This window comes from Pseudophryne corroboree, chromosome 5, assembly GCF_028390025.1.
Source record: "Pseudophryne corroboree isolate aPseCor3 chromosome 5, aPseCor3.hap2, whole genome shotgun sequence".
NCBI classification, from domain to species: domain Eukaryota; kingdom Metazoa; phylum Chordata; class Amphibia; order Anura; family Myobatrachidae; genus Pseudophryne; species Pseudophryne corroboree.
The window spans coordinates 649933430-649959260 of record NC_086448.1 but is presented as its reverse complement, the minus strand read 5'-3'; the positions used below and the strand labels follow the sequence as shown (position 1 = coordinate 649959260).

The 25831-nt window shown below is 45.2% G+C and overlaps 1 protein-coding gene across 1 annotated transcript in view; it reads left to right on the top strand.

The window, feature by feature from the left end:
* LOC134929290 (ras-related protein Rab-10-like) overlaps positions 1-25831 on the top strand; it is a 171017-nt gene that overhangs the window by 28525 nt on the left and 116661 nt on the right. The window contains exon 2 of the mRNA XM_063924988.1: positions 15845-15905. Coding sequence (XP_063781058.1) covers positions 15845-15905 — 61 coding nt within the window. The remainder of the gene's footprint in view (positions 1-15844; positions 15906-25831) is intronic.

Below are 25831 nucleotides of genomic sequence, written 5' to 3'. Positions count from 1 at the left end.
CACACATCCTGTGGTCCTGGGCCTTCCATGGCTCCGTCTTCACAATCCTACAATTGATTGGACGACTACGCAAATCCTGGCATGGGGTTCCTCCTGTGCTGAGACATGTTTGTTTAAAGTATTGCCTGTCTGTTCTTCCTCCCCCAGGTCGTCTGATGTTCCACCTCCTCCATATCAAGATTTCACGGATGTGTTCAGTAAAGCTTCTGCTGATATCCTTCCTCCTCATAGAGAATGGGACTGCCCGATTGATCTCGTTCCAGGGAAGGTTCCACCTCGAGGCCGAACTTATCCGTTGTCTCTGCCTGAGACGCATTCTATGGAGGAATACATTAAAGAGAACCTAGCAAAGGGGTTCATTCGACCTTCTTCTTCCCCAGCCGGCGCAGGCTTCTTTTTTGTAAAAAAGAAAGATGGTGGTCTGCGGCCGTGCATCGACTACAGAGGTTTGAACGACATTACCATCAAGAACCGTTATCCTTTACCCCTGATTACTGAGCTCTTTGACAGAGTTAGCGGAGCTACCATCTTTACAAAGCTGGACTTGAGAGGTGCATACAATCTCATCCGGATCCGTGAGGGTGACGAGTGGAAGACCGCCTTTAACACCCGTGACGGACATTATGAGTACCTCGTCATGCCCTTCGGATTGAGTAATGCTCCAGCTGTCTTCCAGCATTTTGTCAATGAGATCTTCAGAGACATTCTATACCGTCATGTCGTGGTCTATCTAGACGATATCCTCATTTTTGCCAACGATTTAGAGGAACATCGTTTTTGGGTTAAAGAGGTTCTGTCCCGTCTCCGTGTCAATCATCTCTATTGCAAATTAGAGAAATGCGTCTTTGAAGTCAAGTCCATTCCGTTTCTAGGGTACATTGTGTCCGGTTCCGGACTAGAGATGGATCCTGAGAAACTACAAGCAATCCAAAATTGGCCGATACCCTTAACCCTCAAAGGGGTCCAGAGGTTCTTGGGGTTCGCCAACTATTACCGAAAGTTTATACGAGACTTTTCCACCATTGTGGCGCCTATTACTGCTTTCACTAAGAAGGGTGCTAACCCGTCCAAGTGGTCTGAAGAAGCCATGCAAGCATTTCATCTTTTAAAACAAAGGTTCATCTCTGCGCCTGTTCTGAAACAGCCTGACATCGACTCTCCTTTCATCTTAGAGGTGGATGCCTCCTCCGTTGGAGTAGGAGCGGTGTTATCTCAGAGGGCTAAAGATGGCCATTTACACCCTTGCAGTTTCTTCTCCCGGAAGTTCTCCCCAGCTGAGCGCAACTATGCCATTGGCGACCAGGAGTTGCTAGCCATCAAGCTCGCTCTAGAAGAGTGGAGGTATCTGTTGGAGGGAGCTTCTCATTCAATCACCATACTTACAGACCACAAGAACCTTTTATATCTGAAAGGCGCACAATGTCTCAACCCTCGTCAGGCCAGATGGGCACTTTTCTTTTCCAGGTTCGACTTTAAACTCCAGTTCAGTCCGGGCTCTCAGAATCGCAAGGCCGATGCCCTTTCCCGCTCATGGGAGCAAGAAAATGAGTCAGAGTCTTCAGACAAGCATCCTATTATAAATCCGTTGGCATTCTCCACGGTAGGGATGGACTCTACGCCCCCATCAGGGAAAAGTTTTGTGAAACCGATGCTAAGGAAGAAGCTCATGCATTGGGCCCATGCTTCCCGTTTTGCCGGACATACAGGTATCCAAAAAACCCTGGAGTTTATCTCTAGGTCCTATTGGTGGCCAACTCTGAAAAAGGACGTCTTGGAGTTTATTGCATCTTGCCCAAAGTGTGCCCAACATAAAGTATCCCGCCAGTCGCCTGCGGGGCAACTGGTTCCACTATCTGTTCCCCGTCGACCTTGGACCCATTTGTCGATGGATTTTATTACAGATTTACCCATGTGCAACAAGTTCAATACCATCTGGGTGGTAGTTGACCGGTTCACCAAGATGGCACACTTCATTCCTCTCACCGGTCTTCCGTCAGCTTCCAAGTTGGCTCAAGTATTCATACAAGAGATCTTCCGACTCCACGGTCTTCCTGAAGAAATTATCTCAGATCGAGGAGTTCAATTCACAGCCAAATTCTGGCGAAGTTTATGTCAAGTCCTTCAAGTCAAGCTAAAGTTTTCCACGGCTTACCATCCTCAGACCAATGGTCAAACCGAGAGGGTGAATCAGGACTTGGAGGCCTTCCTCCGCATCTATGTGTCCTCCTCTCAAGATGACTGGGTTCAATTACTTCCCTGGGCCGAGTTCTGTCATAACAACCAGTATCATTCTTCATCTGCTTCAACACCATTCTTCACTAACTTTGGATTCCACCCTAAAGTCCCTGAGTTCCAACCGCTTCCAGCAACTTCTGTTCCCGCAGTGGATATCACCTTGCATCAGTTTGCCAATATCTGGAAGAGCGTACGATCAGCTCTGCTCAAGGCATCGTTCAGGTACAAGAAGTTTGCGGATAAGAAGCGTCGAGCAGTTCCTGCTCTCAAGGTGGGTGATCGGGTATGGTTATCCACGAAGAATTTGAGGTTAAGAGTTCCCAGTATGAAGTTTGCACCTCGCTATATCGGTCCTTTCAAGATTGAACAAGTCATCAATCCTGTTGCTTACAGACTTCAGTTGCCTCCCTTCTTAAAAATACCCAGGACATTCCATGTTTCCCTGTTGAAACCGCTGATCTTGAATCGGTTTCATTCCTCACTTCCTCCAACTCCGAAAGTCCAAACTCAACGAGGCGTTGAGTATGAAGTGGCCAAGATCCTGGACTCACGTCACCGTTACGGTCAACTACAGTATCTTATTGACTGGAAGGGTTACGGCCCTGAGGAACGTTCATGGACCAATGCTTCTGATGTCCATGCTCCTGCCTTGGTCCGGAGATTCCATTCCAAGTTTCCTCAAAAGCCAAAGAAGTGTCCTGGGGCCACTCCTAAAGGGGGGGGTGCTGTCACGATCCGGGTATCTGGACGCCATTTCTTACCCATCAGATGCCTCCTAAGGCTGGCTCAGCGCTCCAGGACCGGATCCCATCTGTTATCCTAATGTTCACATTCCTGCATCCTCTCCTGTCTCTGAGACGCTGTCACAGTAACGCCTTATTACATCTGGCATGGCGTCTCCCGCGGCCTCCGCCGCCGTCCCTGAGCTTCTGCATGCAGAGTGTCAGAGTGGCGATTACGTCAGCCGCGGCCTCCGCTGTGTCCGCGTGGTTGGATGTGCACTTGTCAGCCTGGCGTCTCCTGTCTCCAGTGGCCGGCGCCGCCATTACTGTTTTCATTACCACATGGATTACAAACCAAACTTCCCTCCAAGTGTCTGCATGGGCGCAGCCATCTTGGATTCTGTCAGCTGATCATTTCCTCCAATCTGTTGTCAGTATTTTTAATCTGCATAATTGCCAAGCCAATCCCTTCCTTGCTGCAGGTATAAATACACTGTGCCTGAGCAAGGAAGGCGTCAGTGCTTTGGTTGTCAAACCTAGTTCCTGTTTGTCTCTCTCCTGTGATTGTCTTCCAGGTTCCAGCTCCTGTCTCAAGACTTTCCACCATTCCACCTGCGGTGTAGCCTGACTCTCCAATCTATTGTGGATTCATCTGTTTCCAGCTACAACATTACCTGCTTCCAGCTCAGCTTCCAGCAGAGTACAGCTTCTCTTAAAGGGCCGGTGTCCTTTCTACACTTTACCACTCTCCACCGGTATTATTATTTCTCCGCTCTCAAGTTCTACATTTCAGTTCATATTTCATCGCTCCCAAGTTCATTTATTATTTAACTGGTTCCAGCCAGTATCCACTCCGTGCTAACAACAGTCTGGTTCCAGCCAGTATCCACAGCAGCCGTTTTATCTTCAGCAACCCAGCTTTTCCTGGAACACCAGCTGGTACAATCCTGGGTTATCTCCATTGCTACAGTCGGGCCTGGTAAGGACTTTCCATCTAGAAGATTATAAGAACTATCTCACACTACCAGTGCCCTGTGGCTTCTGCCATCCTGTAGTACCCAGGAACTGTATTTATTCTTTGCTGACTTTTATGTTTTCTTTTACTGCTGCTGTGTTGCGGAGTTGTCATAATAAACATCATTGACTTTTATCCAAGTTGTCGTGGTCACGCCTTCGGGCAGTTATTATTCATGTTACTTACATGTCCAGGGGTCTGATACAACCTCCCAGGTTCCGGTACATCTCAGCCCCTACAACTGAGGCTGCCTCCCGTCAGCTCAGGCCCTCAGTTGTGACAGCACTTACATGTCCAGGGGTCTGATTAAACCTCCCAGGTTTAACTTCATCTCAGCCCCTACAACTGAGGCTTCCTCCCGTCAGCCTAAACCCTCAGTTGTGACAACCTCCTCCCTTCATTATTTTCCCAAGTAGGGTTAGGCTGCAGGAGGGCTGGGCTGTAGGAGGGTGATGGTTAGGGTTAGGCTGCAGGAGGGGTGGGTTAGGGATAGAATTCTTCCGAAAACATGTCAGGATTTTGACCGTTGGGATTCTGCTGCCAGTTTGGTGACTGTTGGGATGTTCACCATCCGGATTTCATACTCCTTTTTTTAAAATATTTTTATTGACGCAATGAGTGATACATTACAATGGTAGAAATGCTTTAAGGTATCATACATAGAAATAGATATTTTCATTAGGGCCCAATATGTTCAAGTCGCACATGCAGTTAAAATATATAAAGTTATCTAGGAATAAGGGCTCTATTCATGAAGCAGGCAAAACAGTGGAGAAACAGGCCAGTGGAGAAGTTGCCCATGGCAACCAATCAGCATCTCCCTTACATTGTAGAAAATATACTTGATAATGGCTTCCTTCAAAGCTGATTGGTTGCCATGGGCAATTTCTCCACTGGTGCTTTTCTCCACTCGTTTTACTGCTACATGAATAGACCAGAAAGTGTGAGAAAATTATAAAACATTCCAGTAGGCAGATGAGACACTTATAAAATTGAACAACGCAATGGCTTCCAAAAACCATGGGGAGCAAAAAGAAAAATATAATGTTCCTATGCATAAAACAGTGTTTCAGGAAATTGACAATTTCAGGCCCGTACACACAAAGGGGTAAATTTACTAAGATGGGAGTTCTATTTAAGATGGGATGTTGCCCATAGCAACCAATCAGATTTTACTTCTCATTTATCTAGCACCTTCTAGAAGATAATACCTGGAATCTGATTGGTTGCTATGGGCAACATCCCATCTTGAATAGAACTCCCATCTTAGTAAATTTACCCCAAAGTGAATAAACAATAAGTGATTATAAACATGCTTGCCCCTCGCCCCCTAGGATAGCACAGTAATATGAGGATCACCCTCTGCCATACGCAAACGATACCAGGAGGTATTGCACAGAGCATTATTAATCTGGGTTTGTATGGCTGGTGACAGGGTTGCTATGAAGCTTTCCCACTTCTCGAAGATCCTCTCAGTTTTGGCCTCCTTCTCCGGCATATTCAATCCCTTTTTAAAAGATGGAGGCTTGTGTGCAGTGGACTGCTACCACCGTTGTGCTGTGTGCCCATTCATACTTGTTGCTGGTGCACCATCTTTCCAGTCATTTCTTCCAAAATATGGCACATGGGCAGAAAATAGCAAAGACGGTGGCACTATACCAGAGTCTTTGCTGTCTCCTGTTTTGGCACCATCTTTCTGACAAAGTTGCTGTAAAGAAAGATGCACAGCGCCGCCTCCTCTATAACCCTGTCTCCGTGCACTGGAGCTCAGTTTGAAAGTTAGTGCCTGCAGTGCAGGCTGACAACAGGGAGGGCTGCGCTGAGCATCCCTAAAAAGAGCTTTTTATGAAGAAAGAAGACTTCAAGGGCCGCAGCATAGGCACTTGAGAGTGCTATATGTCATTTCTGACATATCATCCCTCACCTCCCAGTGGCGCTGTAGACTCCCGCGCCCTGGTTGCTCGGTAACTACAGTGGAGGGCTCCGGTTCTTCAGTTAGGACACACACACTGCCGCTGCTCTCTGGGATCGCGTGGCCGCATTCAGGAGGAGGTAAGAGGGTCCCCCAGGCGGGACCCGCTGCAAATCTCGATCCTGCGCGGTCTCTAGGAGACGGACCACGCGCGCTGGCGTGGACATTGTGGCCGTGCAGGGACCCCACTAGATCACCAGGGCATGGGCACAAGTCGGATTCAGCATATAATCCAATTTTATAAGGCCTGCAGTACCCGGTGGTGAAGTCCAGCAAGGGGATAAGGCTCTGACCTGTAGCCCCTGACCTGTAGCCCCTCCCCCAGCCCCAGGGTGCCATTTATTGCTAATGTTCCCACCCTGGAGCTGCATCTCTCTGTCTCCCTCACTCCCTATCAGCGTTTGGGCACCATTACACACACAGCTGCGCTGATCTGGGACTGGTGGGCAAAGTCTCCACTGAAAAGCCGCCTGCATCATTAGTGCTGTGCATTTACAGGACACTTAAGTATTCTACATGTCTTTAGACAGTGTTAGTTAAGAAAGAGTGCATCACTACAGGGATATTTAGTACAAGTACCCTGTGATATACATCCAGTCTTTACTGTGCATTGTTATATCTGTTTACCTATATAGCTTTACTTAGTGGTACAGTTTGTACTTAGTACTGCTAGTCCAGTGCAGTTTTATTGTTTGTAATAATTTCTGCATGTGACTGAGTGTGTGCCAATAGCTGCTGTGTGGTCTCTATTTTGTGTATCTCACACATATTGCTATCCCTATATTCTGTTTGTCTGCTTATATTGTACTATTGCACCATAAGATTACGCTTACTTATAATGTCTGCTAAACAGGGTGATAAATCCATAGCTGATCCTGCACCATGCAGTACTGATGCCACGGATTACTCGGAGGAAAACGTGGCAGCTGAGTGTTCAGGTACTGGGGGTTCTATACCCCATCGTTAGTCTGCAGCAACGGGGTAAATCAAGACCCACCTTGGGCTGTTTTCTCTAATTTACTTTCTACGCTAGTAACTAGACTTGCGCCCTCTGTGGGACCTCCTGTGCAATTACAGCCAAATATTGTCCCTGCAGTTAATCCGCCATGGGCAGATACTCTGTCCTCTTAGTTACAGCAATTGAATCAGTCACTAGCTCAACAAAATCATGACTCTCGCCCGTCTAAGACCAAGGGGTCATCTAAACGGGCCATTACTGCCTCACAATCCACACATGTTTCGGATATCTCATCTGATGAAGATGGCGCTTACACTGACCCTTCAGACACTGATGCAGATGCTTCTGATGGGGAATTTCTGACACAGGCGGATGTTCCTGACCTCTTGGGGGCTATCAGGCTGGTACTTCAAATTGATGATGATGAAGAGCCTCCAACTACCTCTAACAAACCAAATAAGTTTAAACTTCAGAAGGTTACTAAATTAGTTTTACCTCATTCTGACCACTTGGTTGATATTTGTCAGGAATCCTGTGAAAATCCGGGAAAGAAGTTTTCCCTGTCTAAGAAAATGCTAGCTCGTTATCCCCTCGCTGCAGAGTTAAGTAAAAATTGGGAAACCCCGCCGCCGGTGGACTCACAAGTTGCGCGTTTGGGGGCCTACTCTGCTCTACCTGTCACTACTGTCACCTCCCTGAAGGAACCGACGGATATGCGCGTGGAGAGTTGCTTGAAGACTATTTACACTCTTGATGGAGCTGTGCATAGGCCTACTATTGCGGCCTCTTGGGCTGCTAAAGCTATAGAGGCCTGGGTTCAGGAAATTGAAGCGCAACTACCGTCTAATTTTCCTAATAATGCTAGACAGTGTCTTTCGTATATTGTTACAGCCTCTCATTATATTCAGGAGGCGGCATTTGATGCAGGTGTCCTGGCGGCCAAGGCATCTACTACGTCCATTCTGGCTCGCTGCATTCTCTGGTTGCGATCCTGGTCAGTAGATCTGGACTCTAAAAAGACCTTGAAGGTAATCTGTTTCAAGGGAAACATTCTTTTTGGGGAAGATCTCAACAAGATTGTGGCTGACTTGGCATCAGCTAAGACGGCATGCCTGCCTAGTACTTCTTCTTTGGTTCCGAAGGCTAAGAGTACTTCCTTTCGTTCCTTTCGACCTCCAGGTAAAGCAAAGCGTCAGGCGTACCCAAAACAGGCTCGCACTTCCAAATCTGGTAAGCCAAAACCTAGACGTGACTGGGCTGCCTGTCATCCTGCTTCCAAAACAGACAAGCCTGCTGCATGACGGGGCGGGCCTCCCTCTGGGGGATCCCAGGGTGGGAGGCCGACTTCTACGGTTTGCTCAGGCATGGTTACAGACCTCTTCGGATGCCTGGGTAAGGGAAGTCGTCACTAGCGGATACGCCATCTCTTTCAAGAAATGTCCCCCTCGCCAGTATTGCTCGACAAACATCCCTTCGGATCAGGTAAAAGCAAAACTCTTCACTTTGTGGTGCAATCTCTCCTGGATACGGGAGTGATAGTGCCGGTGCCGCTGGCTCAGAGAGGCAGGAGGTACTATTCTGCGCTGTTCCTATTACCGAAGCCGAATGGGTCCTCGCGGCCCATTCTGAACCTCAAGTCTTTGAACAAGTTTGTGAAAGTTTCCAAATTCCGTATGGAAACGCTTTGCTCTATTGTTCTGGGCTTGGAGCCCAAAGACTATATGGTATCCCTGGACATACAGGATGCTTACCTGCATATACCTATTGCAGTGTAATCAGCAATACCTGCGGTTTGCTATTGGCAACCTACATTTTCATTTCCAGGCCTTACCTTTCGGTCTGACACGGCTCCCAAGTATTTTCACCAAGGTCATGGCGGTCATGACGGCTCTACTCCGCAGTCAGGGTATCAGTATCCTGCCGTATTTGGATGACTTGTTGATCCTGCCGAACTCTTCAGAGGTTCTCCTCCGTCATCTGGAACTGATGGTCCAAATCCTGCAAGCCCATGGGTGGCTCTTCATCTGGATGAATTCTTCCCTGGTCCCTGCTCAGAGCATGGTGCACCTGGGAGCGCTATTGGATACCCACAACCAGCAGTTGTTTTTGTATCCGGAGATTGTCCTGAAACTTCAGGACAAGATAAGATGCTTCCTATCTAGCCCATGTGTGTCGATACACTCGGCGATGCAAGTACCAAAGGTTTTTCTGAGGCTGTCATTCAAACTATGTTGAAGGCCCGTAAATTAGCTTCTGCTTGGATTTATCATAGGGTCTGGAATTCTTACTTCACCTGGTGTGCGCTAAGAATTATGATGCATACAAGTTCAGTATGGCCGAACTTTTGGCGTTCCTGCAACAGGGCCAAGACTTAGGCCTTTGTCTGGCCTCCCTCAAAGTGCATATTTCTGCCTTGCCGGTATGGTTTCAAAGAAAAATTGTGACTCTGCCTGATGTTCATACATTCACTCAGGGTGTTTTACGGATTCAACCTCCCTATGTCCCTCCTGTGGCTCCTTGGGATTTGTCGGTTGTTCTGGATGCCTTACAATAGTCACCGTTTGAACCTCTTGAGTCTATGGACCTTAAGTGGCTTTTCATTAAGGTCTTGTTCTTGCTGGCTATTGCCTCTGCTAGACGGGTTTCAGACTTGGGTGCCTTGTCCTGTCGGTCACCCTTTCTGATTTTTCACTGTGACCGGGCGGTTCTTAGAACTCTCCCTGGTTATCTGACTAGGTGGTGTCATCTTTCCACCTTAACAAAGAGAATGTGGTACCGGCCTTTATCTCTCCTGGTTTGTCCTCCCTAAGAGCGGTCTTTGGATGTGGTACAGGCTCTACCTATTTATATGAAGAGAACTGCTTCCCCTAGGCGATCTGATTCTCTCTTTGTCCTTTTTGGTTTTCACAAATGTGGCTGGCCTGCTAATAAGCAGACCTTGGCCAAATGGATTAGAATGGTGAGTGCACATGTTTATGTTCAGGCTGGCCTTCCAGCTCCTTTTTAGATGTTTTACATGTAATTGCCATTATTTCCGTGTAGTATTTTATTACAACTCAGTCCGAGTTGTTCATAGGGCATGCTGAAGAAATATATTTTAGAACCTATGCATTAACTCAATTTATGGCCCTCATTCCGAGTTGTTCGCTCGCAAGCTGCTTTTAGCAGCATTGCACACGCTAAGCCGCCGCCTACTGGGAGTGAATCTTAGCTTAGCAGAATTGCGAACGAAAGATTCTCAAAATTGCGAATAGAAATTTCTAAGCAGTTTCTGAGCAGCTCGACACTTACTCTGCCACTGCGATCAGTTCAGTCAGTTTCGTTCCTGGTTTGACGTCACAAACACACCCAGCGTTCGCCCAGACACTCCCCCGTTTCTCCAGCCACTCCCGCGTATTTCCCAGGAACGGCAGCGTTTTTTCACACACTCCCATAAAACGGCCAGTTTCCGCCCAGAAACACCCACTTCCTGTCAATCACACTACGATCACCAGAACGAAGAAAAAACCTCGTAATGCAGTGAGTAAAATACCAAACTTCTTAGCAAATTTACTTGGCGCAGCCGCAGTGCGAACATTGCGCATGCGCAGTTTGCGGAAAATCGCTGCGATGCGATGAAAAATAACGAGCGAACAACTCGGAATGAGGGCCAATGTGCCTAATACTTCTATTGCCTGAAGTGGTAACTGGAATTGCAAACTTCTCACCAAAGTTATTGTAGAGGAGTAAACTCCACGCTGCTACTCTGTTAGATTGTATATTGCGCTGAAGACACAGCATTTCCACAAAAACTAATTAGCCTGCATGGAAATAGTGGTATGTTTCCTCTTCTTCACAGTTTGACCTGCCTGACTTTAAACAGGGATCATTTTTTCCATCAATACATTATTTTAATTCTTATATTTAACTTTAAAGGTACTGTATAGGCAGGGCCGGTACTAGGGTGTTCGGCGCCCTCCTGCAAACTATCAATTTTGTGCCTTTCTACAAATACAAATGTGACCGATCTCATCATCAGAGCTGTAACTAGACATTGTGGTGCCACCCAACCCTCCCCCCCCCCCCCTCTCCCAAGATCCACAACATGGACAGTGCATGCCAAAGGCACGCCGCAAAACTTTAGGGACAAGGAAAAAAAACGTAAAATATAGGGGCCTGAAATAATTATGACGCCGAGTAGTCTCCATTAGACCAGGTAGAGCCCCTTATATACCTTACGCCAGATAGAGCCCCCTTTTACATATTGCACCAGGTAGAGCCAGTCACACATTATTCCAGGTAGAGCACCCTTTTACACATTGCGCAAGGTATAGTCTCCTTTTACAATGCCAGGTAGAGTCCCTTTTACATATTGTGCCAGGTAGAGCCCACTTTTACACACTGTTTCGGGAAGAGCCCCTTTTACAACGCCAGGTAGAGCCAGTCACACATTATTCCAGATAGAGCACCCTTTTACACACTGCACCAAGTAGAGTCCTCTTTTACACACTGAGCAAGGTAGAGCTCCCTTTTACACTTTGCGCCAGGTAGAGCACACTTTTATACATGCCACTTCCCCAGCACACATTACTATGAGCCCCCCTTCCCCAATACATATTAATATGACCCCCAATTACCTATTCAGATTACCCCGCACAGAAGTGTTCGTTAGTCACATTACACCGCATCGCAGTGTCCGTTAGTCACATTAAATAGCACAGTAGTGTCCGTTAGTCACATTTAATAGGACAGTAGTGTCCGTTAATCACATTACACTGCACAGTAATCCCTTTATACACGTTACACCAGACAGGAGAACCGCTTATACATGTTATGCCAGAGTAAAAGCCTGTAATACACGTTGCGCCACAGTAGAGCATCTTATACTGTACATGATATGCCAGGTAGAGCTGCTTATACACATTATGCCAGTTAGAGCCCCTTATACATGTTAGCCAGGTAGAGCAGCTTATACACATTTGCCAGGTAGAGCCCATTATACAGATTATGTCAGGTAGAGCCCATTATACAGATTATGTCAGGTAGAGCCCATTATACCATGTACAGCCCATTATACACATTATGGGGGTCATTCAGACCCCGTCACAATAGCAGCCTGCAATGCAGTTTGCCAGTGGCAGCAAACTGTGCATGCGCAGTGGACGTGTGGGCATACAAATTGCGGTAGCATCCAATGTGATTGACAGGCGACAGTGCAGCGGGGTTAAGGCGTTGCGGTGGTGGCGCCGGAAAAACAGGGCTGGTCGGGACCTTTTTTCGGGGAGGCTACATGATATCACAAACAGCTGCTCTGAAAAAAACAAAAATGGCTGCTGACAGTGCAGCCAGGCTACACTGCCAAGGGTCAACCTTAGATCAGTTGCGTCTGCAATGTAATTCCGGCTGCATCGGGAGGGCAGCCTTGCTTTGTGCTGGGCGGCCCTCAGCATGTGCAGAGATGAACACAGATCTTGCTGCGTATGCAGCCATCTGCGTTCATCTCTGAATGACCCCCTATGCCAGGTACAGCCTTCATTCCCTCCACAGTGCGGCCCTGGTACCTGCAGGAGGTCCCGACTCAGGCGCTGCTCCTCCTATCCCTTCTCCTCTGGTTTCTTGCAGACTCCGTTACTCCATTGGCTCTGCAGGATGTTGTCAGTGACCCTGAGAGGGGGGGAGGGAGCGGGTACTAATTACCCGGGCGTGGGACTGATGGAGGGGCTCAGCGGGGGCCCTGGTCCACTGCACTCCCACCCACCTCCCACCTTACTGGACAGCAGCATCAGCTCTCATCTTGGCAGCACAGCACAGGTTGCAGTGTGCTGTGCTGCAGTGGGGCAGAGAGGCTGCTGCTACTGCTGAGCCTCTGTCTGTTCCTGTATGGGTAGGGTGGGGGAGTATTCACACTGATCACACTTTCCCCCTCGAATTGACCCTGGCTGAGGGCTGGGGGCTCAGGAATCGGGCACTGCACCCACCCTGCTCGACACTGTAAAGATTTTTTTTGAATGACATTTCCATAAAGGGGCGTGGCCACGGCTCCCACGATTAGGCCACTACCCCAAACCTATAGGTAGCACGGGATGTCGGCGGCAGCGGCGATGTGTGTGGGCTGAGGCCGCACACTGCGTGCACTCTCTCTAGGGAGGAGGATGGGAAGGGAGCCGCGTTGCAAGCTGCCAGCGCCGCTATCCTACATCCAAGTTGACAGGCACAGTGGCAGCAGGGATGCAGAGCAGGGGGAGCGCATCTTCAGCTTGGCGCCTCCTTGCACTGCATCCAGTTGCTGAGCGGCTAGCGCCGGCTCTGTGTATAGGTTTATGTACAATTATTTTTACTTAACGACCTGAAAAACTAAAAAAATGGATCAATGGGTCTATCAAGGTCGACATGGACAAGGTCAACATAATGAAAAATTGGAACCAACCATTCTAAAGTAGCAGCATCTTTGCAGTGTTGATTATCAACATTTAGATTTATGAGTATTATGCTGCTGAAGCCTAGGTAGATAATATATTTAATTAGTTATATATATTTTTATGTACTGTATGTAAATGTTATGATACTGGCTGGTATCTGTGTATTGTATTGTTTATAATTGGTGATATTATATATAAAAAACTTTTTTTCAAAGGTAGAAGCGCAGTCTCATTTTTTGCTTTACTTGTTTTCTATTTTGGGGATATTGGGATTAATTCCCAGAGATTAGCTGCTTCAACTTTGACTAGTGACGGCGCCAGGTGTATATCAGGGACGTGCGGTGAGCTAAAAGGCTAAGGAGGCACTAGCTAGCACCAGAGCCAGATTTACACACAAAATATGAGCCAAAGGGTACATCTGGGCATTATACACAGGTGCAGAGGTATAAACTCCTGGAAATTTGGTGAGTTTTGATCAGAGATGTGCGGAAAAGATACACAGGTGAGGCACTGCCTCACCTGCCATAGACTTTTTACTCCAGAGTTTTGGCTATAAAAATTATTAGAATAATGCAAAGAAGATATTTCAAACATATTCTTTGTATTTTTCATATACTTTATACAATCAAAATTCTGGTACAAACGTAAGTATGACAGGAAAGGCTCTGCCTCACCTGCCTCACCCCACCGCACGTCACTGGTGTATATATACATCTTTGACATAGTGAAAAGGTCGACATGAGTTTTGTTATGTTTTTGGTGTCTCCATAACAGGACAAGGAACCTCAAATAGTGCACCGCGTCCCCTTACTTTGCTTGACTCACTCGCCATACTGCTGGTACTATTCCCATTCATAGTCCACGTGTATGGTAAAGTATGAAAAAGGGAATATTCTAATAAAATTGTAAAAAACTCATGTCGACATTTTGCTTTGTCAATCATTGCCATGTCGACCTTTTAACAATGGCTAGAAAGCTGCTAATTTGGCATAATTCCCAAGGGTCTTTTTTATTTTTCTAAATACTGTAACTCTTTCTGTTTGCCTATTGTTCCTCATTTGGAGCAGCAATCCCATAGAAAACAGTGTTTTATATATATATCTATATCTATCTATCTATCTATCTATCTATCTATCTATCTATATATATATATATATATATGTGACAGACTATGAGAAAAAACCTTGTAATTAACACTTCCTTGCTATTCCAAAAAGTCATGTGACTACCATTGCAACCACAGTCACATGGTACATGATGTTGTGAGCCGAGAGGCTTTAAAGTAATCCTCTGAGCTCTGACTGCACTGTGCACTGTAAAATCCTACCCTACCTTCTCCCCCATTTGCTATGGTACGACATGATGATAGCTGTATAGCTGGGAGCCATACTGTTCTCCCCTCCAGACAGGTTTTGAAAAAGAGATAATGCTTTGCAGAAAGACGGTTAAGAAAAATAATACATCCTTAAATGGTACCTGCTATTTATGGTGGCCAATATCGGGATCGGCAGGATCCCGGGATTTTGGCCAAAAATCATCTTTCACTTGAAAACACTTTTTTCAGTTATTGATATATATCTATGGCCCTCATTCCGAGTTGTTCGCTCGCAAGCTGCTTTTAGCAGCATTGCACACGCTAAGCCGCCGCCTACTGGGAGTGAATCTTAGCTTAGCAAAATTGCGAACGAAAGATTCTCAAAATTGCGATTAGAAATTTCTAAGCAGTTTCTGAGTAGCTCGACACTTACTCTGCCACTGCGATCAGTTCAGTCAGTTTCGTTCCTGGTTTGACGTCACAAACACACCCAGTGTTCGCCCAGGCACTCCCCCGTTTCTCCAGCCACTCCCGCGTTTTTCCCAGAAACGGCAGCGTTTTTTCACACACTCCCATAAAACGGCCAGTTTCCGCCCAGAAACACCCACTTCCTGTCAATCACACTTCGATCTCCAGAACGAAGAAAAAACCTTGCAATGCCGTGAGTAAAATACCAAACTTCATAGCAAATTTACTTGGCGCAGTCGCAGTGCGAACATTGCGCATGCGCAATTAGCGGAAAATCGCTGCGATGCGAAGAAAATTACCGAGCAAACAACTCGGAATGAGGGCCTATATGTCGCATGCCACTTGCCAAAAGTATAGCTATAGTAACATATACTGATCTCAGATTACGTACGGGTGTATTCTCACATTATAAATACTCTGCCTTTATGTGTTTTGTTTTCTCTTTTAAAAACTCTTTTTGAAAATGATTTGTTGATTTCTGTCCTATATGGTGTACTATGCAATGAGCATGAAAAAGTGGAATAGACTTGCACTTTTCGACAAGTGTTCATTACATTATGCTTTCAGTCAATTTCAGTGTTGCCAGCATTGTCCATGAGCGTTAACACTTGGTACAAAATAATGACGTTCTATGGAAATGTTCTTTAAGGGAGAGGAGGCCAGTATTCTGTAAATGTGGCCCACACAGTATATATGTCTATGCACCGTTCATAAATCCATATTAATTTTACAAAAAATGTTTTTTGTTTTGTTTTTTTCAGGCATTGATTTTAAAACAAAAACTATCAACATTGACGATGCAGAATTAAAACTTCAGATCTGGTAAGATTTTATTCCCGCTAGCAGACTCATCTAGCTGTTCATAATATCATGCTAGAATAGCTGCTTCAGGCATATAATGCTAGAATAGCTGCTTCAGGCATATAATGCTAGAATAGCTGCTTCAGGCATATAATGCTAGAATAGCTGTTTCAGGCATATAAGCTAGAATAGCTGTTTCAGGCATATAATGCTAGAATAGCTGCTTCAGGCATATAATGCTAGAATAGCTGCTTCAGGCATATAATGCTAGAATAGCTGTTTCAGGCATATAAGCTAGAATAGCTGTTTCAGGCATATAAGCTAGAATAGCTGTTTCAGGCATATAATGCTAGAATAGCTGCTTCAGGCATATAATGCTAGAATAGCTGATTCAGGCATATAATGCTAGAATAGCTGCTTCAGGCATATAATGCTAGAATAGCTGCTTCAGGCATATAATGCTAGAATAGCTGTTTCAGGCATATAAACTAGAATAGCTGTTTCAGGCATATAATGCTAGAATAGCTGCTTCAGGCATATAATGCTAGAATAGCTGCTTCAGGCATATAATGCTAGAATAGCTGCTTCAGGCATATAATGCCAGAATAGCTGTTTCAGGCATATAAGCTAGAATAGCTGTTTCAGGCATATAATGCTAGAATAGCTGCTTCAGGCATATAATGCTAGAATAGCTGCTTCAGGCATATAATGCTAGAATAGCTGTTTCAGGCATATAATGCTAGAATAGCTGCTTCAGGCATATAATGCTAGAATAGCTGCTTCAGGCATATAATGCTAGAATAGCTGCTTCAGGCATATAATGCTAGAATAGCTGTTTCAGGCATATAATGCTAGAATAGCTGCTTCAGGCATATAATGCTAGAATAGCTGCTTCAGGCATATAATGCTAGAATAGCTGCTTCAGGCATATAATGCTAGAATAGCTGCTTCAGGCATATAATGCTAGAATAGCTGTTTCAGGCATATAATGCTAGAATAGCTGCTTCAGGCATATAATGCTAGAATAGTTGCTTCAGGCATATAATGCTAGAATAGCTGCTTAAGGCATATAATGCTAGAATAGCTGTTTCAGGCATATAAGCTAGAATAGCTGTTTCAGGCATATAAGCTAGAATAGCTGTTTCAGGCATATAATGCTAGAATAGCTGCTTCAGGCATATAATGCTAGAATAGCTGATTCAGGCATATAATGCTAGAATAGCTGCTTCAGGCATATAATGCTAGAATAGCTGCTTCAGGCATATAATGCTAGAATAGCTGTTTCAGGCATATAAACTTGAATAGCTGTTTCAGGCATATAATGCTAGAATAGCTGCTTCAGGCATATAATGCTAGAATAGCTGCTTCAGGCATATAATGCTAGAATAGCTGCTTCAGGCATATAATGCCAGAATAGCTGTTTCAGGCATATAAGCTAGAATAGCTGTTTCAGGCATATAATGCTAGAATAGCTGCTTCAGGCATATAATGCTAGAATAGCTGCTTCAGGCATATAATGCTAGAATAGCTGTTTCAGGCATATAATGCTAGAATAGCTGCTTCAGGCATATAATGCTAAATAGCTGCTTCAGGCATATAATGCTAGAATAGCTGCTTCAGGCATATAATGCTAGAATAGCTGTTTCAGGCATATAATGCTAGAATAGCTGCTTCAGGCATATAATGCTAGAATAGCTGCTTCAGGCATATAATGCTAGAATAGCTGCTTCAGGCATATAATGCTAGAATAGCTGCTTCAGGCATATAATGCTAGAATAGCTGTTTCAGGCATATAATGCTAGAATAGCTGTTTCAGGCATATAATGCTAGAATAGTTGCTTCAGGCATATAATGCTAGAATAGCTGCTTAAGGCATATAATGCTAGAATAGCTGTTTCAGGCATATAATGCTAGAATAGCTGTTTCAGGCATATAATGCTAGAATAGTTGCTTCAGGCATATAATGCTAGAATAGCTGCTTAAGGCATATAATGCTAGAATAGCTGTTTCAGGCATATAATGCTAGAATAGCTGCTTCAGGCATATAATGCTAGAATAGCTGCTTAAGGCATATAATGCTAGAATAGCTGCTTCAGGCATATAATGCTAGAATAGCTGCTTAAGGCATATAATGCTAGAATAGCTGCTTCAGGCATATTATGCTAGAATAGCTGCTTCAGGCATAGTACTCCTGGCTTTGATTGCTGCAGACTGTGGTACTGTCACAATTCTTATGAAGCAATCTCCAGCATTGCAGGAAACAATGGCACTGTGTTGCACAAGTAAGACAGATGCTGAATTTGCATCATAAGAACGGCAGGTGTACAAAATGCATCTGAGCTCATTTCATTTAGTGTTATCATGCTTTTGGGGAGCGCATCACTTTTGCTCAGTTGGCAGCAAGGACATAGATACTGACAATGCTAAATTCCTTTGTCGTATAAACAACCCTTTATGAAGCTAAGAACACTGTACGCTGTTTACTTAAGAAGTACCGTAATGGTACGCTAGTTGCGTAACGATCGCTCAGCCGTAGGCGAGACGCTCAGGCGTCACGTTCGCTCACGGCCCAGGGATCACAGGACACGTTATTGGTTATGTCTAGGGGAAAGATTCGCTGTAACGTAGCGTACGCTAGAGACCACGAGGAGGTCACCAGCGATGCAGACGCTCACAACACTATACCTTTATGTTAAACCTTATACCAATGAAATACACTGAATACCTTAATGTGAGTACAGGGTGTAAGTGCAACCTTGTGTAACCTGACTAACTACAAAGCTGATTGAGCGTCACCGACGCTCAAGTGAACACTTAACACTATAGTAAATACACTTATACTGGTTTAGGTTTCCAAAGCCTATTAACTGTATTATGTCTAATATACTTGTAAAAGGGGATAACAGTACATATGATACACTACAATATAACAGAGACCTCCTAACCACAGAACTAAACAATAAATACAATAAGACAATGCTACGCTGACCTAAATGAAATACAATACAATACTATAATACTATAAGGTATTTAAGAGAAAAGAGGAGAGAGAGAGAGATAGAGAGAGAGAGAGAGAGAGATTGGCTCGCAGAAAGACAATGATTATGGAGAGAATTTACGCACAAAGGGTATGATCGCCAGCGCCTCGATATCCAGCTCCCGATTATCAGCAGATAACCGTTGATGAGAGAGTGAGTTTGGATATGGTCGGCCTGCCTATTTATGCCCCACACACAATGCAATCTCCTAGTCCCTACAATCCCATTGTCCATTGGCCGAAGGAATTCGGCCCTGCATCATAACAAAAGGTCATAGGGTGATTCATACAGGTGGGCTGTGACGATTTCCAACAGCTCAGGTGGGTGGGAAACTGGGTTTCCCGCCGCATACCTGAGTATGTGTAAATCATAGAAATGGACATAAACTTCTTATGTCCATAACTATTCGCACGAGCGATTAATACGCTCCAAACCAACACCGGAATATTGCTAATTAAATACTCTTCCGATGGGTACCAAACACTGCAGTATGATTCCTGTTAGACCCTTCGTACGATGCAAAGAGGGATTCCTCAGCTCTGGGACATTGTACTTTAACCAAACTTACAGAAACTATCAAAGGGATCATGATCTATAAACTACATTAATTGTGAACATTTGTAACTAATGAGTCGCACGCTACGATCACATAAACTCTACCGTAAATGCGCATACTGCGCGTGCGAGTGCACGCGATTGCGGGTATGCGCTTCCACGGGAGAGCGTACGCATGCGCAGCACGGACCAGTGTGCGGTGCAAATATGGCAACGTGCATTGAGACATTTTTCTGACTTCGACAGTCCACCCTTTGGCAGTCAATAATAACTGCCACAAAACATTTAAGGAGAAAAATGTAAGTCAGGGGTTAATTGATTTCCATGGTTGGGTAGGGGAGGAGAGAGGAGAAGGTGTGAAGAGGGTATGACCTAGTGAGAAAGCAGAAGCATGTGTGTATGAGTCCATGTTTGGAGGGTCATGTATCATCGTGCCGTACGTGTGGTAAATCAAGCTTCGAGGTATTGCGAAGTATACATTTGAATTCCTTCTTATCCTGTGGTACAGGTCTGTGGATGGGCTGTCAAACTTTACCGAGCTCATTTCGGCTGTAGTTGTAACAAAATGGGGATGCACATTTTAGTTGATGATACATGAATGGGGGAGGTATGTGGTTGCTGATATCTGTGCCTGAATTCCCTATCGTCTATGTGTGTCATTACCTGAGGGTTGTAGAGATGAAGATAGAGAACACTTATGGAAAATGCAATGGTATTCTATGTCAGGGAAATGTACATTCGTCGATTGAGGTCTTGATTGGTGTCGGTTGATTGGAGTCTTCTTCTTTGTGCTTTTGCTCATAAATCGTGAGTAAAGCAAACAACGTCCATGGATTTACAAAAAATGTTGGGCTAGCGTGATTTTAAAGTTCCTAGGGAAACTGGGGTACCCATGGCATTGTCCATCAAAATCTTGTATATCAGGTCGTCTGCTCTTCTTCTTTCCATCTTTCCGTTGTCGGCCCCTTGGCTCATCAAATCCTTCGTCTACGTGGGTCTTTGTACCTCGGAGGAAAACATAGAAATGGGTGAAAGACGGACCGTATACTCATTACATCATTACGTCATGGTTTCTAGCATTGGGTCATAAATCAAATCCAGGTTAATTACAGTTTCCTCACTCTTCAAGCTCATCACTTTCGTACTTTGTTTACACCTCATCAAAGCCTGCCCGCATCTAAATATCAATCCAAACGATATAACGACACCCAAAATACACAGTAGAAACTTTCCAACATCCATTATGACTCCTTGAGCCCACTCTCCCAAACCGGAGAACCAATTTCGCGGGTTCAACCATGACACCCAACCAGTCAGCTCATTACCTACAGCAGCAAGGGTGAGATTGTGTTTTCGACGAAATTCCCACTTTAATTGCAGAATATCATCCATCTTTTGGTCTATGACCTCTACCGGATCCTCGGTGCTATTGGTGATATACGTGCAACACTTTATGCCGTACTGTGTTGCCAATGTAACACAATATCCGCCTGTTACTGCTGTAAGATAATTAAGAACCATCCTATGCTGAACTAGTTCTGTTTTGTAAGCTTGAAGTTCTCTTCCAGTGTATCTAAACGTGTCATCATACATTTCAGTGATATTATCTAACAAATTGGCGAGTGCGGAAATGTATCTATAATTCATCACTCCTCGAGCGGTACGAGTGAAATCTAACGCTACCAGAACCTGAATCCCGGTGGATTCATGGATAAGATCAGAGGCCGGATGCTCTAACCTTTCTGACAGTTGTCTTTTAACTCGGTGTTCGTAATGAGTGTGAGTATAAGGAGCTTGGGCACCACGGTGTATGTCCTTCATTTTGTCATGTGTTACAGTCATCACTTCAGGCAATACTTTTCCAATATAACACAATCCTTCAGAGTTTGGGGCAAGCCACTTGTACGCCTTTCTCCCGCATATGAAATATGCATCATCGGGGAGAACATATGGGACGGAGAAGGACATGACCATGTTACAAACCTTCCAGGTGAAATCTCCTGACCCTAATTCTTCCATCTGCCTAATGCACGTATCGGTTTGTACGATATGTGCACAGTATCCTGGTGATACCTCTCCAACTCTAGTAATCCTATTTCCTAAGGTATATCGATACCGGAAAGATTTTCCTCTACTGGCTATGTGGCGTACGAGCTCTGTATCTGTAGGCATTCTATCTGCTCTGTGTGAAAAGGTCATGGTAAGGTTGCTCCATGACACTTCCCAATTTCCCGGTTTTCTGGGATTGGAGATGTTAAAACATATGAGGGACCTATCCACATGGTATTGGTGGAGCTTCAAACTAGGAGGGCTGGAGATGTTAAACCTCCGGTCCACCGGTCTCCCACCACTTAGCTCAAGTACCTCCCCTAACGTTAAAGGAAATGGTACTAGCCCTGATTTACTGTGACCCTGGGGTACTTGAGAGCATACCCAACAATCTGTTTGGTTTAATACGTTACCCACTAGAGAGTGATAGTCACTCAATGGATGCCGGTCTATATGGATATTAAAACTAGATTGGCATTTCTTTATGCATCCATCTTCAACCAGATTATCACAGAGCCTACAGATACAATTTTCCTCAGCTAACAATCCATCACAATTTCTTCTATCGGATCGTTTTCTGATACTCGCCTTTGCTTGTTGGATTGGTTGATCTTGGAAAACTACGCCTCCATCATCATAATCGGAACCCATTCCAGAACCTCTCTCGACCTCTATGGTACTCTCGCCGGAATAGACTGCTCTGGTCAACATCATGGTCAACATCAAAATCCGGATCACAGTCTCTTGGGGCAAGTCCATCTCTACCGTCTGTTCCTTATCGCGGGACTTCTCTGGATCCGCAACCTTTTTGCAGTGGGATGAATGGACCCAAGTCTCTCTCTCAGCAACCTTCAATGCTGTGGTGCTAGTCAATAAGACCTGGTATGGTCCTTCCCATCTATCAATAAGACAACCTGAGCGTAGAAAATTTCGTATCATTACATAATCCCCAGGTTCAATGTCATGACAATTACTATCTGGTAAATCAGGAATCACCAACTTCAGATTATCATTTTGATTCCTCAACTGTTTACTCATGTTAATTAAGTATTTTACAGTTACTTCATTGTTACATTTCAAATCATCCTGAGGGTTAATCATGACATGCGGTTGTCGACCAAACAAGATTTAAAAAGGGGACAGATTAAGAGGGGACCTGGGAGTGGTTCTGATGCTATACAAAACAATGGGTAAAGCTTCTGGCCACGTCAATCCTGTCTCTGCCATTACTTTACTCAATTTATTTTTAATAGTGCTGTTCACTCTTTCGACCTTCGCACTCGCCTGTGGACGGTACGGAGTGTGCAGCTTGCTATCAATTCCCATCAACTTACACATTCCTTGGAAGACATCACCTGTAAAATGGGTACCCCTATCGCTTTCAATGATTCTAGGGATACCATATCTACATACAAATTCCTGCACAATTTTCTTAGCTGTAAACATAGCGGTATTTGTAGCTGCTGGAAAAGCTTCGACCCAATTTGAGAAAACATCTATACAGACAAGTACATACTTTAAATTTCTACATGGGGGCAATTGAATGAAGTCAATTTGTATTACTTGGAAAGGGCCGCCGGCAGGTGGGATATGGGATGGTTCTGTAGGTATTGCCTTTCCAATATTCTTTCTCAGACAGGTAAGGCATGACATTGCTCTTTTACTAGCATGAGAGGAGAATCCTGGGGCGCACCAGTATGCTCTTACCAATTTGCACATCCCCTCCTTGCCTAGATGAGTCAGCCCGTGAGCTGCTTCAGCCAGACACGGAAGGTATGCCCTGGGGGCCACTGGTTTACCATGTCCATCCGTCCAGAGCCCTGAGGACTCCTGGCCATATCCCTTTGCCCTCCAGACTGCTCTTTCCTGTGTGGAACACAGATTCTGCATCTCACACAACTTCTGTGTGTTGATGGTATTAAATACCATCAACTGTGTGGTGTCTGTCCGTGTGGGGGTAGCAGCTGCAAGCTTTGCGGCTTCGTCTGCTCGGCTGTTACCAAGGGATACTGGGTCTTGGCTATATGTATGTGCTTTACATTTGATAACAGCCACTCTGTCGGGTTCCTGTATCGCTGTTAGAAGCCTTTTTATGTGAGCTGCATGCGCTATCGGTGTACCAGCTGCCGTCATGAAATTTCTGAGCCGCCATAGGGCTCCGAAATCATGGACTACCCCGAACGCGTATCTGGAATCGGTGTAGATATTGGCTGACTTACCCTTAGCCAATTCACATGCTCTGGTTAGGGCGACCAGTTCAGCAACCTGGGCTGAGTGAGGTGGGCCTAGCGGTTCCGCTTCTATGGTGTCTTGGTCATCTACGACTGCGTATCCAGTACACAAGTCTCCCGAGTCTGACTGTCTGTGACAACTACCGTCCGTGTAGAACGTGAGTTCTGCATCTTCTAGTGGATTGTCACTGATGTCAGGCCTTGCGGTAAAATTTTGGGTCAAATATTCCATACAATCATGTGTATCTTCCTTTGCATTAAATCCTCCTTCCCCATCACTCTCACCTCCCACCCTTTGTGTCTGACCAGGCACACCTGGGAGAAATGTTGCAGGGTTTAATGCACTGCATCTCCTTATGGTGATGTTTACGGGGGCCATTAATGCCAATTCCCATCTTGTAAACCTTGCTGATGAGACGTGTCTGGTTTGGGCAGAATTCAATAAGGCAGATACCGCATGCGGTGTATGGATTGTGAGGTTGTGGCCTAGCACGACATCTTCGCTTTTTGTCACTAGCAATGCTATCGCTGCAACGCTACGCAAGCATGTGGGGAGGGACCGCGCTACCGTATCTAGCTGAGCGCTGTAGTATGCAACTGGCCTGCTGGCATCACCGTGTTTTTGTGTTAGTACACCTGCTGCGCACCCAGCACTTTCTGTTCCGTATAGTTCAAAGGGTTTCCCATAGTCTGGCATACCTAGTGCAGGTGCCTGCGTTAGACACTGTTTGAGTCTCTCAAATGCTGTTTCAGATTCGTCTGTATGCGAAATCCGATCAGGTTTGTTTGAAGAGACCATTTCCTGCAAAGGTAGCGCCAATATGGAAAACCCTGGGATCCAATTACGGCAATACCCACACATTCCTAAAAACGTCCTGATCTGTTGCTGGGTTTGTGGCAGTGTCATGTCTCTAATGGCTTGGATTCTATCAGCGGTCAGGTGTCTCAGTCCTTGTGTTAGACAGTGTCCCAAATATTTTACCTTAGCTTGGCATAATTGCAACTTGTCTTTGGAAACCTTGTGACCTGTGTCTGAAAGATGAAACAGGAGCTGTTTCGTATCCTTCAGAGATGCTTCCAGTGAATCTGAACACAGTAATAAATCGTCCACATACTGTATCAATACTGATCCACTGTCTGGTTGGAAAGACTGTAAACAATCATGCAAAGCCTGAGAAAATATACTTGGACTATCTATGAAACCTTGGGGTAACCGAGTCCACGTGTATTGGACTCCTCTGTATGTGAATGCAAACAAATATTGGCTGTCAGGGTGCAGAGGTACCGAAAAGAAAGCGGAGCAGAGGTCAATAACAGTGAAAAATTTGGCAGTGGGAGGAATTTGCATTAGGATGACAGCTGGATTAGGCACTACGGGGAACTGACTCTCAACTATTTTGTTAATCCCCCTTAGATCCTGCACTAGCCTGTAACCCCTCCCCCCACTCTTTTTAACAGGGAAGATGGGACTATTTGCGGTGCTGGACGTTCTTACTAGAATGCCCTGTTGTAGCAAGCGCTCTATTACGGGAAAAACTCCTAACTCCACCTCTGGCTTCAGAGGATACTGTGGGATTTTTGGAGCTATCCTACCATCTTTTACTTGTACTATTACTGGAGCTACGTTTGCCATTAATCCAGTGTCCTGTCCATCTTTTGTCCAAAGTGACTCTGGTATCTGAGATGTCATCTCTTCTACCTGGGATGGGTTCCTATTTGTCATCATGGTGTGTGACATTAATTTTGATGGGGAGTCTAACATGTCTCGTACTTCCTGAGCGTGATTCTCAGGGATGTCCAAGAATACACCTTCAGGAGTACAATAAATGACGCAACCCATTTTACATAGTAAGTCTCTTCCCAGGAGATTAGTTGGTGCAGATGCAGCCAGCAAAAAGGAATGCTTGGTATGCAAAGGCCCTATTGTAATCTCGGCTGGTTTGCTAACAGGGTAGTGCTGGACTACTCCTGTTACTCCCATGGCTGGAATTGTCCTACCAGTGGTTCTCATGCCCACTGTCGAATTTATCACTGACTTGGCCGCCCCTGTGTCTACAAGAAAGTTTAAAGTTTT